Below are 15257 nucleotides of genomic sequence, written 5' to 3'. Positions count from 1 at the left end.
TTGCCACAAGTTGCCAGTAACAGACATTTAAATTATTTGTTATGTTTGATACCTCAGCAGAACAGGACATGGAGTGCTCAGTGTGCCATCTTGTCACGTTAAGCCCATGTTGTGTGTAACAACACTTCACAACTGTCCATATTTTCACTTCATATTTTTAGTCTGTTCTTCATAAAATTTGTGGTTTTCCTGCAAATCGCTGAGGATCGAAGTCACTAAATAATGACAGACATTTGAGTTTCAGACTTCATATCCTTCAGAAAATGCATGCCAACATCAATCTTGTCATTCTAGCAACTCTATAAGTTTAGAAGAGCAATAGTTAATGTCTGTCTCAATTTTTGGGCCTTTGTCCCCCATTATTTTAGGCTTTGTCCAGATTTCTTATGCTAAGATGTTGAGAGGTATGGGTACAACATGTGACTTTCAGTCCTTTTTGCATCCATGACATACTTTGGTGTATAGTTTTCACCAGATATGGCCTTGATTGTATCTTGATATGCTGGTTTCATATACCTCCTGTGCACTCATTATTTTCCTCCCCATAATCTTCCTCAGTGCCCTCTTCTTACTTCCTGAACATTCTGTTTCAAATGCCTGCTGAGTGGGAGGCAGAGCCCTTATACTCTCCATCAGCACCTGCTAAGCAACATACCTGGATGCATCTTAGAATCCAGGCATGGGAACTGGCACTTGAGTAGAGGAAGCACATTAATTGATAACTTCCTCATCTGTATGAATATCTAATTAGATGACTGAACACTGTGTGCAGATTTCAAATCAGAGTCATCAGCCATGGCTTCTGAGTATAGCCTCTATCACATGTAATTATACATCCACTAACAATAAGGGGTGGTGTGATTTCTTTATTAAGATAGAATGTAGTTTGCTGTCAGACATTACTGTTATTTCATTATGTACTTACACAATAGGTACCCATCTGGTATATTTCCATCAGAAATCCTTTGGTGTACCCTCTGCCAACATGTGTTCATCATGCTTGTTTCATGAATACTGTGTTGACACGTGTGATGATGATGGTGGCATCCAGTTGACACACACTGACAATTTAAGGAATGCCTGGTATCCTGTGTCCTTGTGGTTAATTTTTTTTTAAACATTGTTCACACTTGGTGCTTTATATGTAGTTAGTGTCGATGTCACCATATACCTTGGTTGTCACAGTAGGCCATAGATTTCTTTCTTGATGGAATGTTGCTCGACAGGTGTTGATGGAACTTTACATAGTTCATAGCCTTGCTACACATAACAGGAAGGTAGCAGTGTTCAACAGTCTGTGATGTCCTCTTATGGAATTGTCATGTTCCAGATACCAGTACCAAGAGTGAGTAGAGTTTCTCACAAATTGTGATCCATCAAATTTGAAGAAAAGAATTTGACAGCCACATCAACCAGCTTCTTTTGCTGTCCATTTAGTATTTAGCAATCATCTCAAGGCCAGTAATGTGATTTTGGTGCAGTCTCGTCTAGCACTCATGTCCTTGTCACCTGTCTGCACCTTTCTCTGCAGCTGCCTCTGTGCCTTTGTCTATTAACATATTCACATTGCCAGTCATGTGATACAGGTGCAGTCTCATATAGCAGTCATGTACTTGTTACCTGACTGCACCTTACTCTGCAGCTGCCTCTGTGCCTGTGTTTATTAACATATTCACATGGCCAGTCATGTGATTCAGGTGCAGTCTCATATAGCAGTCATGTCCTTGTCACCTGACTGCACCTTACTCTGCAGCTGCCTCTGCCTGTGTCTATAAACATATCCAGTTGTGTACTATATTTGTTAAGAATGAGAACAGTCTGCCTTAGGTTCATCTGTACTTTCAGGCATTCTCCTGCAATTTTTATTTCCACATTATATGTGTTCTACATACTGACACTGTCTCAAATCCATGCATAATATGCAACTGGTAACTTATGCTTTTACAATTTATATTTGCATTCCACCAGAAAAAAATCCGCGGTGGTGGTGCTGCGGTAGCATTGTCGCCTCCCAGTTAGACGCTGTCCAGTTCAATTCTTAGCTAGAGCGTCTTCGTCGTGGAGACATGCGTGAATGGGCGTACCTTCGTTGAAGGTTGTGCGTCAAGGCTGGTAACTCGGCACATAAAAATCAACTACCAATCATTAGCGGACCAGAGTTCCGCTGTGGTGACCCCTAACTGGGAAAAGCCGAAAGACACAAACAATTTGCATTCCACCAGAGAAAACATTTTTTTTCCAGAATTCAAAACATTTCAGCAATCTGCCTTGAGAGTAAATTGTCTTAAGAGTGTGACCTATGACTTAGCTGAGAAAAATACACCTGGATTACTTGACTGGTGTGTGGTGAACTGGTAATTGTTAAAACCTATAGGACTTGTCACATAATTTAAAACTGGGAAAAGAGCTGATAATGCAACCAGCTATGAAAATGAATAACCAGGATATATGAAAAAGTAAATACATTTTAAAAAGTAATATTTTCTGTAGATGACTATCAGAAAAGAGGAATAAGTGCTAACCTAATGATGACATACCTACCAAAGCAACAAATTTAGCAGCTAAGCATATGTGTACCAAATTCTAGTGCTGTTACAAAATGCTAGTCTGTTTTCTTGTGTAGGTGTAAGCTGTTTAATGTATTGTGAAGTTTCATTATTTTGATTAACACAATTCTGCAATTTAAAGAGAGAGTTATGTTTTATTGTTGAACTTCATTTGGTCTGTTACATGCAAATCTCTAAATTTTTGAGTTGATTTTTGTTTTAACAATGTGTTGCAGATATGTCTATCCAGTGCTAAAGAACACGGCAAAGGCTCAAACATCCAGCAATAGTGATGCAAAGGGGAAAGGGAGAGAACCGGTAGTAAATCAAATCATCGACAAATTAAAACACATTAATCAGGTAAGCCTTTGGGAAGTACATTAACTTCAGTATTCCTTTGTTCCAAAATATTTAATGCAAATTTTATCAAAAATGTGTTCCCCAAATTCAGTAACTAGCCATAGTCCATGTATTCAGTTTTCAGAAAATATATCATGTGTGTGTGTTTAAAAGAATCTTGATTTACCCTCCCAAAACACTGAAACTGAAAATGTTGCATGCTGAATTTCAAAGAAAGACTTAGACTTAGCCTGCTGCATAATGAAAAATGTGGAGTCCAACAGCATATTTATATCTCTTGTGACATTCTCCTGCTCTAGACATTGAAGTAATCAGAATCCTTTCTGGGATAAATAAAATGCAGAATCAGGGAAGAAACAAGACACATCATTGTCATTCCTTGTTTTGGAATGGAAAATGGACAGTGGTACAATAAATCACGTTGTTTTGTAGGTATGAAAATACACTGTAATTTAAGGCATTAGAAATACATGAAAGGATAAGTAAACCTGAGTGTGCCACTTGCCAAAAGGCAAACGCTTATGACCCCCAACCCTGTTCCAAGAGATCAGTAATCTACAGCAGCAGATCTTAAGAGGCCTGTTATATAGTCCCCTTCTGTGTAAGTGGTCATGGAAGAAGGAAAATGTGAGTGCAGTATCACGAAAAGAAAAGGCATGTTTGTGGAAATATATAGTATTGCTTAAGGACACCTCACTTAGCCAGATTTCAAATGACAGACAAAAACCTCTAGCTCCTGTCAGTCTGTAATTATAGATAGATAATGTTATACTAAATTACTGCATCATTGCATAAGCAGGCTAGAATGCTAATTAATAGTTTCAGGACTTGTCTGCCTTACAGTGTACTAAGAAGTCAAAAGTACAGCAAAAATAATTGTTTTATTCAATGAAAATCTGTGCAGCACTGAGACAGGATGCAACCATTAACTGTTTTAAATATATATTAATTTAACATTCGGTGACCAAGTAGGTGCAGTGGTCTGAAGAATCATTTCAGGCATAACGTGAACTATAATGGCTTAAACTGACACATTATTATTATTATTATTATTATTATTATTATTATTATTATTATTAGGAGGTTGTGATAATGGTTAAAGTGTTTACCTTACATATGCAAGCTGCAACGTTTGATTCTCGCATGGGGTAATTAGCTAGGCTCATGCACTGCGACGCCCCTCCACAACCTGAGTTAGAGCCCACGAAAACCACTGACTGCGTCGGTTGAAGAAATTCTCACAGAATGGGCACAGTAGACTGCCCTTACCATTGGAACCCAGGCAATCGACTCTTACATTTTTAAGTGTGTTTTCATGAAATGAAGAACAGACATAGTGTAACTATCTGTGGCCGCACATGCTATTGGCAACCACAATAAGTGTACTATGCAGCACCCAGGACACCACCAAAACTGCAGATTTCCAGCATTCAGCAAGTTAACCCTCCAAGCCATCACTCGCTGCATCAGAAGGCTAGAAAATTAAAAAGAGCACCACTCATCTGTGGCCCATGGTCAAACATATTAGTCTTTTTAGAAACTGAAACTATGAGGCTATGCAGAGCCTGTGAGGCCTCCTGAAGACTGGAGATTCAACGTTTACTAAGTTAACCATCTGAGTCATCACTATATTTATCAAAAGACTACAAATTTAAAAGGAACACCACTCACCCATGCCCCACAGCCACTGCAGACCATTATTAATGAATCAACTGTCCAACCTAATAAGTATAAACACCACACTGCCCTAACTCTAATTAAAACAACACATTTACTGACTACCCCTAGTCTGGAGAAGAAAACTAATCAAAGAAATACCAACATACAGGCTCTTGAGAAGAAAAATAAATAAAGAAATACCTACATACAGACCACCTGCTACTAACCAGTACCCAGAGGCCTACCTTTCTCTTGGTATACTTACAGGTCGCCATGGCCATACCCTGCCTTTAGCAAGTTCACACCAAAATGTGATTGCTTACCCAGCTACACTTGTCTAAACCTCTTAAGCCCCTCCCCACCCTTATCTCACTTCCATCCAACCATCCATCCCTTTTTTTTAACACTTTCACCTCCCCAACGCCACTAACTCCTACTAATATATCACTCAAATCCATTTTGAAGATGTTCCAGGACAACTTGGTTTGTTGCCAAACCTCATTTATGGAAGCATGAGCATTTGTATGTGCATCAGAGATGTTGATAGAATTACAATCTGAATTTCTTGTAGTCTTTCAACTTACCTAAGTGGAATTCAGTGACTCCAACTGGCTGCATGATTTTGGTGAAACTCTTTTTGCCCATGGCTTTCTGGAATGCAGGACTATCAAAAGTAAGGGAGTAAAAGTTACACTGTTGTTGCAGGGGGTTCCAGAAAGATATTGTCCATAGTAGTATCAAATTTGAATTTAATAAGACAAGCAGTGCCATGGAAAATGTTTTCTCTGTGCATATAAAACAAAACTATGTCAACAAGGAAACTGTAAAGCATACTTGTGCCATTCAAAAGAAAGAGAAAGCCTGCTGTTGATTTGCTAAGCCCTTTACAAATAATAATTGAAAGAATACTAAAGCCCATCTGGTTTACAAATGGACCAAAACTGAGAGGAAAGTATATGGACCCTCTCATAATTATAAGGACTGTGGCTGCTAGCTAATAAAGTATTTCAAGTATATTGTGAATTCAGCAATAAATCAAAGTCCTGTGAAACTCACCCTCACAAGATTAACCTATTTCTGCAAGAAGGCAAACCCTTTCCCCAACACGGACATTAGTTTGGTCTAATGTTTTTCATCTACTAGGAAAAAAGTTGTGGAGCTTTTCTCCCCAGGCCTCTGCTGAAAATGGACCTACATCCAGTCAGACACTTCCGGTCAACAAATGTAAATAAATAAATAAATAAGTGCTATTGAAAATCAGCTGATCACACGTAATGGCTTTTTTGTGTCCAGGACTGTGGTACAGTGAGGACCAGTAGTGACAGATTTTGGTGTTTTATATATATATATATATATATATATATATATATAGAGAGAGAGAGAGAGAGAGAGAGAGAGAGATCTATGTGTGTGTGTGTAGATATATATATATATATATATATATATATATATATATATATATATATATACAGATAGATATAGCTATAGATACATATATCAGGAGTGAGGATGCTGGGTGTTTCCTCTTTCTAAAAACACTCGTTTAAGTGTATATTTTGTTTTTTGATGAGTTTATATTTGAGCATTTGAACTCAATGACTTATCATTCAGTATTTTTTCTTTTTGATTTTAACACACAAGTCTGTCAAGTAATCTAATTTTCATTTTTTTAAATAAACATAGAAGAAAATTTTTGAATCACATACATTCATATCCTAAGCATAACACATTGCTTCACTACACCATATACTAAATATTGAACAGTAATATAAAATTCAATAAAATGAAACAAACAACAAAGCAGTAACACCTGGTAAGGCATGACAAAAACTAGGCGTGTTCTGTAGCCACAAAGAGAGAAAAACACATATTAAAACTCTCAAAATAATATACCAACCCTGAGGATCAGAATCACAACTGACTGAAAAATTAGAAAGCAGTGATGTCCAAATTTTGAGAAAGCCAACCAACACTCAGCATGCAATTAACTCAAAAGTATTTTAAAAAAATTGTTCATGCATGTGAAGGCTGCCAGCCCAGCTAGCTGGAATTTTTGAAATAATTCTATGTCATTTGTGAATAGTAATGTGATTTGTATGCTTGTCTTACAAATGTAAGAAAACTATATTTATGTGTATATTAAACTACTGGTGCAGAAGTGTGTGTTGAACTGTATATTCTGTACTGAGCTTCAAAAATGTAACCACAGTATACCCTCCTGGAAAAGAGCAGAAATGTGTATAAACTATATGCCTATGCAAATGTATGTTTTGATGATAAAGGCTGGAGCATACAGAGTTAACTTGCAAATCCTCAAGAAAAGCAAAGAGTTTTACGATGGTGGAGACAGAATGTCTACAGCTAGGAGTTCTTTCAATTTTCTGGAAATGGAAATAATTGCAGGTTTCAAAATGTAAAAGTGTTTAACTGTTTCACGACTTACAGTTCTAGGCAACCTTCTGAGAGATAAGTATTTTGACACAGAGGTGTTAATTTTTTAAGTTTCTGTTAGCCTGGGAACTGAAGATGGAGGTGGCAAAGAATAATGTAATCTGAGATAACCCAGCAGTAATGTTTGATAGTAACTTAAGAACTATCTCAGAGAGTGAGTCTGTGCATTTTGTGTCTTGTGTTGGATGTAGAAACATCCACTCATCAGCACTTCTGCCTGTGTGCTGCTCTGTAAGTAAGACTTAGATTACAGTGATTTCTCTTAGAGATACATAGGAACTTAGTAAGATTAGTTGAGATGTTTTCTGTATTGATGTGAGACTGTCCTGCAATGTTGTTTTAAAATATTTCATGTGATTCTTAACTCTGCTGTCATTATATTGAGTTATTGAGTATTATCTTGTTCTTTTATTATTAAATATATTTAAAACCTTTTAGTTGTGGCTGGTTTGTTTAGAGGTATTTAAGGTCTGAGAGTACTTGCATATGTATTTGGTGACACTGTATATGCCACTCGTAAATAGCCATAAAAGTTTTGGTCAAACTTACCATTTGGACAATAGTAACATTACACAGTAGATTGGTCACCCTTTGTAAGGGCCTTATAGTAACTGATAAGTAGTGGTTGGTGGCAAGCTGGTACAACCATATAGTCTGGGCAGAAGGGGCATAGCTAGTGAACCTGTGTCAGCCTTCCCCAGGAGTGTCTGTGTGTTTGTCTATAAATCAAATCTCAAGGTGTGTGTGTGTGTGTGTGTGTGTGTGTGTGTGTGTGTGTGTGTGTGTGTGTGTGTGTGTGTGTGTGTGTGTGTGTGTGTGTATGTCTGCTACTTGGGCAGGGACACGAAGCACTGGTTGGACAGAGAGAGTGCTGGAGGTTTTGGCTTGACCATTCAGCTGAGATCTGAACCCTATAGATGTGCCAGTTTGAATTCTTATTGGGGATCTGTTGAAAGAGGGAGAAACCAGCCCAAGACTGACTGTAATCTCTGTGTGCTCTTAAGGGAAATTGTACTTTATTGTGTGTGTACTTGTCATCCTCCCGATGTGCACGTCCCTCAATGGGACTAGTGGTGGGGATTGAGGCTCCTTGATTACTGGGCCAGTGCGGTGGCATCATAATGCACCAAAAAGAAACAAACAAAATGTGCAGTTTAAGTTATCATGATGAATATGAAATGAAAATAAATTTGGTAATACTTGCTAAGAAGTGCATTGAAGGAAAACATAGATTCATAGGTATATATTAGGCTAATGAACACCAGGGCCTTTATAAACCTAGTAACCCAACCCAACATGTGCATCCTAATGTGGGGGGTGGGTGGGGGTTGGTTGTTAGGAAGGGTATGGTAGTATGTTGCTTAAAAATATGTGTGTGTGTGTGTATGGGTGTGGGGGGAGTGGGGTTAGTTAGGGAATGCTTACTGTTGGCCTCTGTCTACAAGAGAAATGGGGGGGGCAGCCTGGGGATGAATTTTTGATTTCCCATCCAGTGGTTAGATTTGAATAGGGTTAGGGATGGACTCTGCTTCAAATGGATGGGGAGTCTATTCCATAGCATAGGGATCCTGTGAGACATATCTGTCTCATCAGCATGTTCTGTTTATGTCATAAGCAATGTTCATATCCTTGGATCCAGTGTTTCTGGTGCTGCTCATTTTGCAGATGTGCAAAAGTTCCAACAGGGCCGGATCTAAGGATGCTTTATATGCCAAGCACAGATTGTCTCCAAGCAACCTGTAGGAGACCAAGGCAGAAGATAGGGCTCTAAGTCAATTTGTATAGGATAGTGTGTTTATACCCTGGATTCTCTTGGTGAGAAACATCCGTGAGCATTCCAGCTATTGCATATGCCTACTTGGATATATGCCGAAGGTATCATTGCACCCGATGCAGGTCTGATAAGGTATGAGTAGAGTGGTACTATAACCTCCTTTTACCTAGGTATCATACCCTTACTTACAAGCTGGATGACAAAATGATTTTCCTATCTACCTTGGCTACATGTTGGTCAAAGATCTGAGTACTAGGTCGCTCTTAAGGGTGTCTTATCTGTGGAGTAATTTACCTGGATAGATGTTTTGCCAAAAGGCATTATAATGCACTTCTTTGTACTGTGTTTTAATCTGTGGCATTGGCAGCAGTCATTTGTCTGTGTTAGACCCTCTTGCAGGATGTTAATACCATGGGGCAAATTTATGATAGCTCCTAATTTGAAGTTGTTTGTGAACATGGTGAACCTGAGGCCCTTGATATATGCCTTGATCTGCAAAAAGTAGGTGCCAAGCTCTCCAAGTAGTCAATGCCAAGCAGGAGTAGGCCCAGCACAGAGCCCTGTGGTACTCCACTGGTGACCTGTCTCTCGGTGGAGGTTACTTCACCACTCCAGACTTCTTGGGTCCTATCTGTTAGCCAGCTGGTAATCCAGCAAGTTGTTAAGGGATTTATCCTAGTTCTGTGAGATTGACCACAATACTTGAGTGGGTTATTATGTCAAACACCTTAGCCACGTGACATTAAGCAGTATGCACCATTTTCCCTTCATCCATTGCCTTGGTTACCTTCTTAATGTAGTGTGCCAGGGTAAGGTAGGCATGACCTTCCTTTGACAAAACCAAATTTGGATGGGTCCAGTGGCTGGAAGTTGCCAGTCTCATTGTTGATGATTTCCATGATAATTAATTCCATGGCTTTGAATATTAGACGAGTCAGACTAATTGGTCTGTAGTTTCTGGAGTCAGTCGATGGTACACCCTTGTAAAGGGGGATAACCATTGCTGCATTCCAATTGGTACTTAGCCTATTTTGAGACTGTAACTGAAAAGTGTTTCAAGTAGTCCTGACAGGTCATGTTTCAGGCTTTTTGGGAAGCAACTGGGGTATTGTTGGGCCCCATTGAAGCTGTATTTTTAGCCTTAGTGAGTGCCACTATGACCTGCTCCCTGCTGATTACTGGGGAGGGGTTATGCTGCATATATAGGTGCAAACACATAATTAAAATCTTAGCAAAGATAGCCCATTACATTTTCAAAGTCAGTGCAAAAGACCAAAAAAAAAAAAAAAAGTGCAAAAGTAGCAGCCCTTTACTTCGCATCGCATTCCTATGAATGCTATGAAAAGCAACTTGTCCAAAGTCACAAAGAACTACTTTAATATTCAAGCAGCATCCCATGTCAGCAAAACTCATAAAACAAGCTCCACATAATATCACATTGTAAGCATGATATAATTTGCTACTTATCAAAACATGAGCAAAAGACAAATATTTATTGCAAGGTGAACCCTTTAAAATAGCATGGAACATAAAGAGCTGCCTGTACTCACACTTCTCTTACAAAACATGAGTCTCATCCAGTAGCCAAATTGTTGTGGAGCAAAAACCAGCACATTTCATGTGTGTCATAAGAAGCATTACATGGCAATTCAAGGGAGGATCCGAGAAACACTTTGTTAGAAATGGACCACTCTTAGGAGTCCAAAAAGAGACATTCAGCTCCTCCAAACTTCTAGTATATGGAATTACCCCAATCATATTCTTTACTATGTTAGTTAGTTGTTTGAACTGAAGACCAGCAAGTTTTCAAGCACACTAACACATCATTATCTGTTAATTCTGTTAATTCACCCTCCACTACTAAACTTGAAAAACTTTTTATTGCATTGTTTATCATCAGCCACAGCACACTATTTTTAGATTTCAACAGAATCCACAGCATGTATAAGCAGCACAGACTGCAATAGTTTATACCCAGAACTGGAAGATAGGTAGTAACCATACACTTGTCATGCAACTTTCTTGTGGAGAAAGTACACCTTTCCACATAAGCAGGATAAAAAATGCAAAGTTTGTTTCCTTGTGGCATCTGTATAGTGGTAGCCAAATGAGAGAGGTTAAGTAATGTTTATTAGAAAAGTGTTAGATATTGGTAAGTGATATGTTTTTAGCTATCACAAATTACTTTTGAGTAACACATGGGCTATGAGTCCTAGAAAAAGAAAAGGTACGCAGGCCCCATAGGCAGTGCCAAATTTTGAGATTCTGTGTATCCAAGGAGTCAGAAATGAAGGTATAGTCTGAGTATTTGTATATTAGACCCTTGCAGGCATCTGACAGGGAAAATAGTAATGGTCATATTGCTTGTAATAAATAATGAAATAAAAGCTCTGTGGAGAATGTTCTACATATTTTTAAATTTCTGCTTATTTAGATATTTTTTGCAAAGTGCAGCTGTAGACAGTAAACCAAACTTAAAACTTGGAGAATCATGTAATACGCTGGAAAGTAAGAATATGGGGACATTCTTGATGGATTTAGAGGTATAAAGTTGCTAATGTTCCTTGAATTGCTACACCAGCATAATAAAATGCATATACCTACTCATGTGCGTGATAACATACCACAAAGAAGAGAAGCACATTGAGGAACTCTTGATAAGGCGGATATTTTAGGTGTTGACTCTTGATAGGGTAAAGGGGAATATTTCAGGTGTCAACTTTTGATAAGGAAGAGTATTTTAGGTGATGCTTTTTGATAATGTATCCCTAGCCTGATAGCGTGGAGGTTAAGGCACAGGTTTACCAACTGGTAGACTTGGGTTTGAAACCTGTTTGGGGGACAACTGGGCAGAAGCAACAGTGTCTGTTGTGGAAGAAAGTCCTGGTAATCTAATTTCATAATATGCCATGAAAACCCTATGGAGTCTTTCCATGGAGTCACCATAATTCAATTTTGACTTCAGCCAATTACTTGCTTGCTTGCTTTCTGATAAAGGTGACTATTTTAGCTGTCATATCAGAATACAATACGAGATCCTATTCAAGGTGTGCAATATCTGCATTTTATGTTGTGTACCTCTGCAGAGAGAAATCACTGCTGCAAACCTTAAAACACTAAGTCCTGGATATTGCATGATTTGTGCTGCCTAAGTGAATCAGGCTGACTATGGAGTGAGGTATAAAGATGCATCTAAAGTACATTATGGTTTGTAGGATTACTCAAGCAACCAGAAAGGGCTGTTGTGCAAGCTTCAAAGCTTGGGAGGTGAACTGTTCCAAATAAACAAAGAAATCAATAACTCATTCATAAAAAGTATCACTTGCTTCCTACTGGGAATTAAATATTCTCATCTCTGATTTCTGTATTATTACTAAGGGCTGAACATCTAGTACAATACAGATGCAAAGGCATCCACTGGTGATGCAAATTATTCTTTAAGCCTATTAGTGTTTTAATAGCCAGCACTTCTCTTCCAAGACAAAAGCATGAATTTTCTTCTGGGTGAATAAAATGTCCTGCATGCTTATATGAATACAAATGATGTATCTGCACTAAAATATAAAGTCTGTTCCCACATTTGATCAGCTATATGCTCATTTACTTGATGTCCAATTAAACTTCTAGATATATCTGAGATGATTCATTAGAATCACGTGACAACTTACTCCTTCTCAGTGAGCAGCTTAGACTGCACCTCTGTTTTCAAGGAGGACTAGACCATTCAAGACAGGTGGGAATGCATGAGTACTCATCCAATCATCAAGTTCCCCTTTAAAGAAAGACAGTGCATCAAACTGCTTAATTTGGAGGTAGCCTAATTCAGAGGTAGGGCACGTGCTGTGTAATGAACCTCTCTCTCCACTCTGTTTATCTGTTTGTTGATGAAAAATTAGATCCCTGGTTCTTATATTTTTTGTACTATTAGATTAGTGCAGATTCAAGAGATCTGTGACCACTGGATCCATAATTGCAGAGAAGGCAAAAATCATAGATCTCTCATCATGAGTCTGTAATATACCAAATAAAGAGAAGAGATTCCAAACTTTTCTGGTAGCTTAGGGTTTTTAAACCAGTGATGTTCTTAGCCATGAATATTGGGGTTATTTTGTTGTTTGATATGTCTAGTAAGGTACATCCCAAAGGGGATATTATATTCAGTAACTGGCCTATTCAGTATTTGGCCTAATCAGTGGCGAATATAAGGGACAGTGATCTCTTCATATATGGATGATATCCCTTTTCCAATTAGCTGCTTTGGTAAGTGGAAGGGCTTTCTGACTTCTCTCATTACATGATGATAAAAGGAGAGGGAATTATCAACCCTGTTTGTAAAATTGTTAACAACATTCTCATTTTGGACTGGAATGCTGTCACTTGTTATCATTATTATCAGATCAAATTGTTTTCTATTTATTTCCTTATATTATGTTATAAAAATGCTTTCTATGTCAATACTTAAAACGTAAAGTTTACTGTAGTGCTAACAAGGGATAACATTGTCCCTTTATCCTTATATTGGACCATGTTTTCTATTAGACAGGTTTATTAAAATATTTTATTTTTAATCAACAATTCTTCTTCTTCTTCTTCTACTTTTGGCTTTTCCCGGTTAGGGGTCGCCACAGCGGATCACCTGTCTGTTTATGATTGGCAGCGGAGTTTTACAGTGTCGAGTTGCCAGCCCGGCGCCCATCCTTATAGAGAAGGCACACACACTCACACCTAGGGCCAATTTAGAGTGTCCAATCCACCCAATAGCATGTCTTTAGGATATGGGAGGAAACCGGAGCACCCAGAGGAAACCCACGTGACCAAGGGAAGACATGCAGGCTCCACACAGAAGTATTGAACTGGAGAACCTCTTGCTGTGAGGTGGCAACGCTAACCACTGCGGCTGACCTATTTTTAATAAACAATTAATTTCCTAAAAATACTACACATAATATGTTGATCAGTGATTATATGACAGTCAACCAAGATAACCTCAGGGTTAGCAGCTTAAGATATCATTAAGGCTGGGAACAAGGTTAAGATGATATAATTAAGCAATAACCCATGGCTGGGTGTGGGTAATGCTTGATTTATCCATGGTTGGTGTGGTTTGGTCACAAGGGCGAAGCAAAGTGACACAAGTACATATACAGTAAAAGAAAATAAATTATGCTAAAATTTCCTTTTTTTCATGCACAGTACAGTTTAACAATTTTCATTCACCCTATTACAAAAATTTCTCAATTCCTGCATTATGTTAAGCCCCACACCCCCTCCTCTTGAATATTATTCTGCATATATTTTTCCCACAAATTCCAGTTGTTTCTAAATAGTCTTGTTCTTCCCTTTTCTAAGGATCCAATTTCCACTTTTTTATCTCCTTTACAATAGTCAGTACTTCAGTTATATTTAGTTTAGATTTTGTTTTCCATTTCCTAGTAATTGCTTTTTTGCACTCAAAAGCGTTAAACTTAGTAAGGCCTTCAGAAATGCAATTATATATTCTGCTTGATTTTTGTTTTTTTTTTGGAAAATTTTTACTATAAATTCTGTTTCCAGATGCATTCCTGGGTGGGACAATGGATAGTCACAATATGTGTATAAACACAGACACACACACACACATACGCACATGCACACACACACACACACACACACACACACACACACACACACACACACACACACACACACCATACCTCTCATCCTCTTAGAGTAAAAAATCTGGACAAAGCCATAAAAAAGTGGTACAAATAGGGGCACATTTTAAATATTGCTCATATAAACTTAGAGAGTTGATAGAATAATTGGTTTTGCATTAGCATGAATTTTCTGAAGGGTATGAAGTCTAAAACTCAAATGTCTTTCATTATTTTCTAACGTTAATCTTTAATGATTTGCCACTAATTTGCCAGAAAGCCACAATTGTATGAAAAACAGACCAAAACTATAAAGCAAAAATCTCGACATTCTGCGGAAATCTGTACAGTTGGAGAGGTATGATATACACGCAGTTAGTTTAGAAGATGACCAAATCAGCAACTGTTTATATGGCGGGGGAACCAAACCCCTTAGATCAAATCCAGCAGACACAGGAAAGATGTGCAAACTCCACAGAAAAAGAACCCCAACCAGGAAGTGAATTAGAAAATCAAGCATTCTGAGGCAATTTTTCTAACTACTACAGCAAGGCACCAGCACTCTTTATTACACAAAGTAATTAGATAAGATATTTAAAAAGGTTCTGGTAGAACCATAGCATTACTATGAATCTTTGCTGAGATCCACTGGCATATTGTAAAAAGATGGAATATCTGAAGAAATAGTGATAATTCCATCTTTTCGGGGGGTGTGGATTGGGGTTTGGCTTTATTGGCCTGAATTTGTCCATAAAATGACTTAAAAAGAAAAAAATGTAATGGGCATTCACAATCTCCATATAGCTGAAACCCCTGATATTTTTAAGGGTTATT

At 38.1% G+C, this 15257-nt stretch overlaps 1 protein-coding gene across 1 annotated transcript in view; it reads left to right on the top strand.

Annotated features, from left to right (window-relative positions):
- GPC3 (glypican 3) overlaps positions 1 to 15257 on the top strand; it is a 2117595-nt gene that overhangs the window by 1252451 nt on the left and 849887 nt on the right. Inside the window, exon 4 of the mRNA XM_044057511.1 lies at positions 2783 to 2906. Within this exon, the coding sequence (XP_043913446.1) occupies positions 2783 to 2906 (124 nt within the window). The remainder of the gene's footprint in view (positions 1 to 2782; positions 2907 to 15257) is intronic.

Source organism: Protopterus annectens, chromosome 15.part0 (genome assembly GCF_019279795.1).
Source record: "Protopterus annectens isolate FY-2018-M chromosome 15.part0, PAN1.0, whole genome shotgun sequence".
NCBI classification, from domain to species: Eukaryota; Metazoa; Chordata; order Ceratodontiformes; family Protopteridae; genus Protopterus; species Protopterus annectens.
The sequence above is the reverse complement of the archived record's forward strand: the minus strand, read 5'-3'. Positions and strand labels throughout refer to the sequence as shown.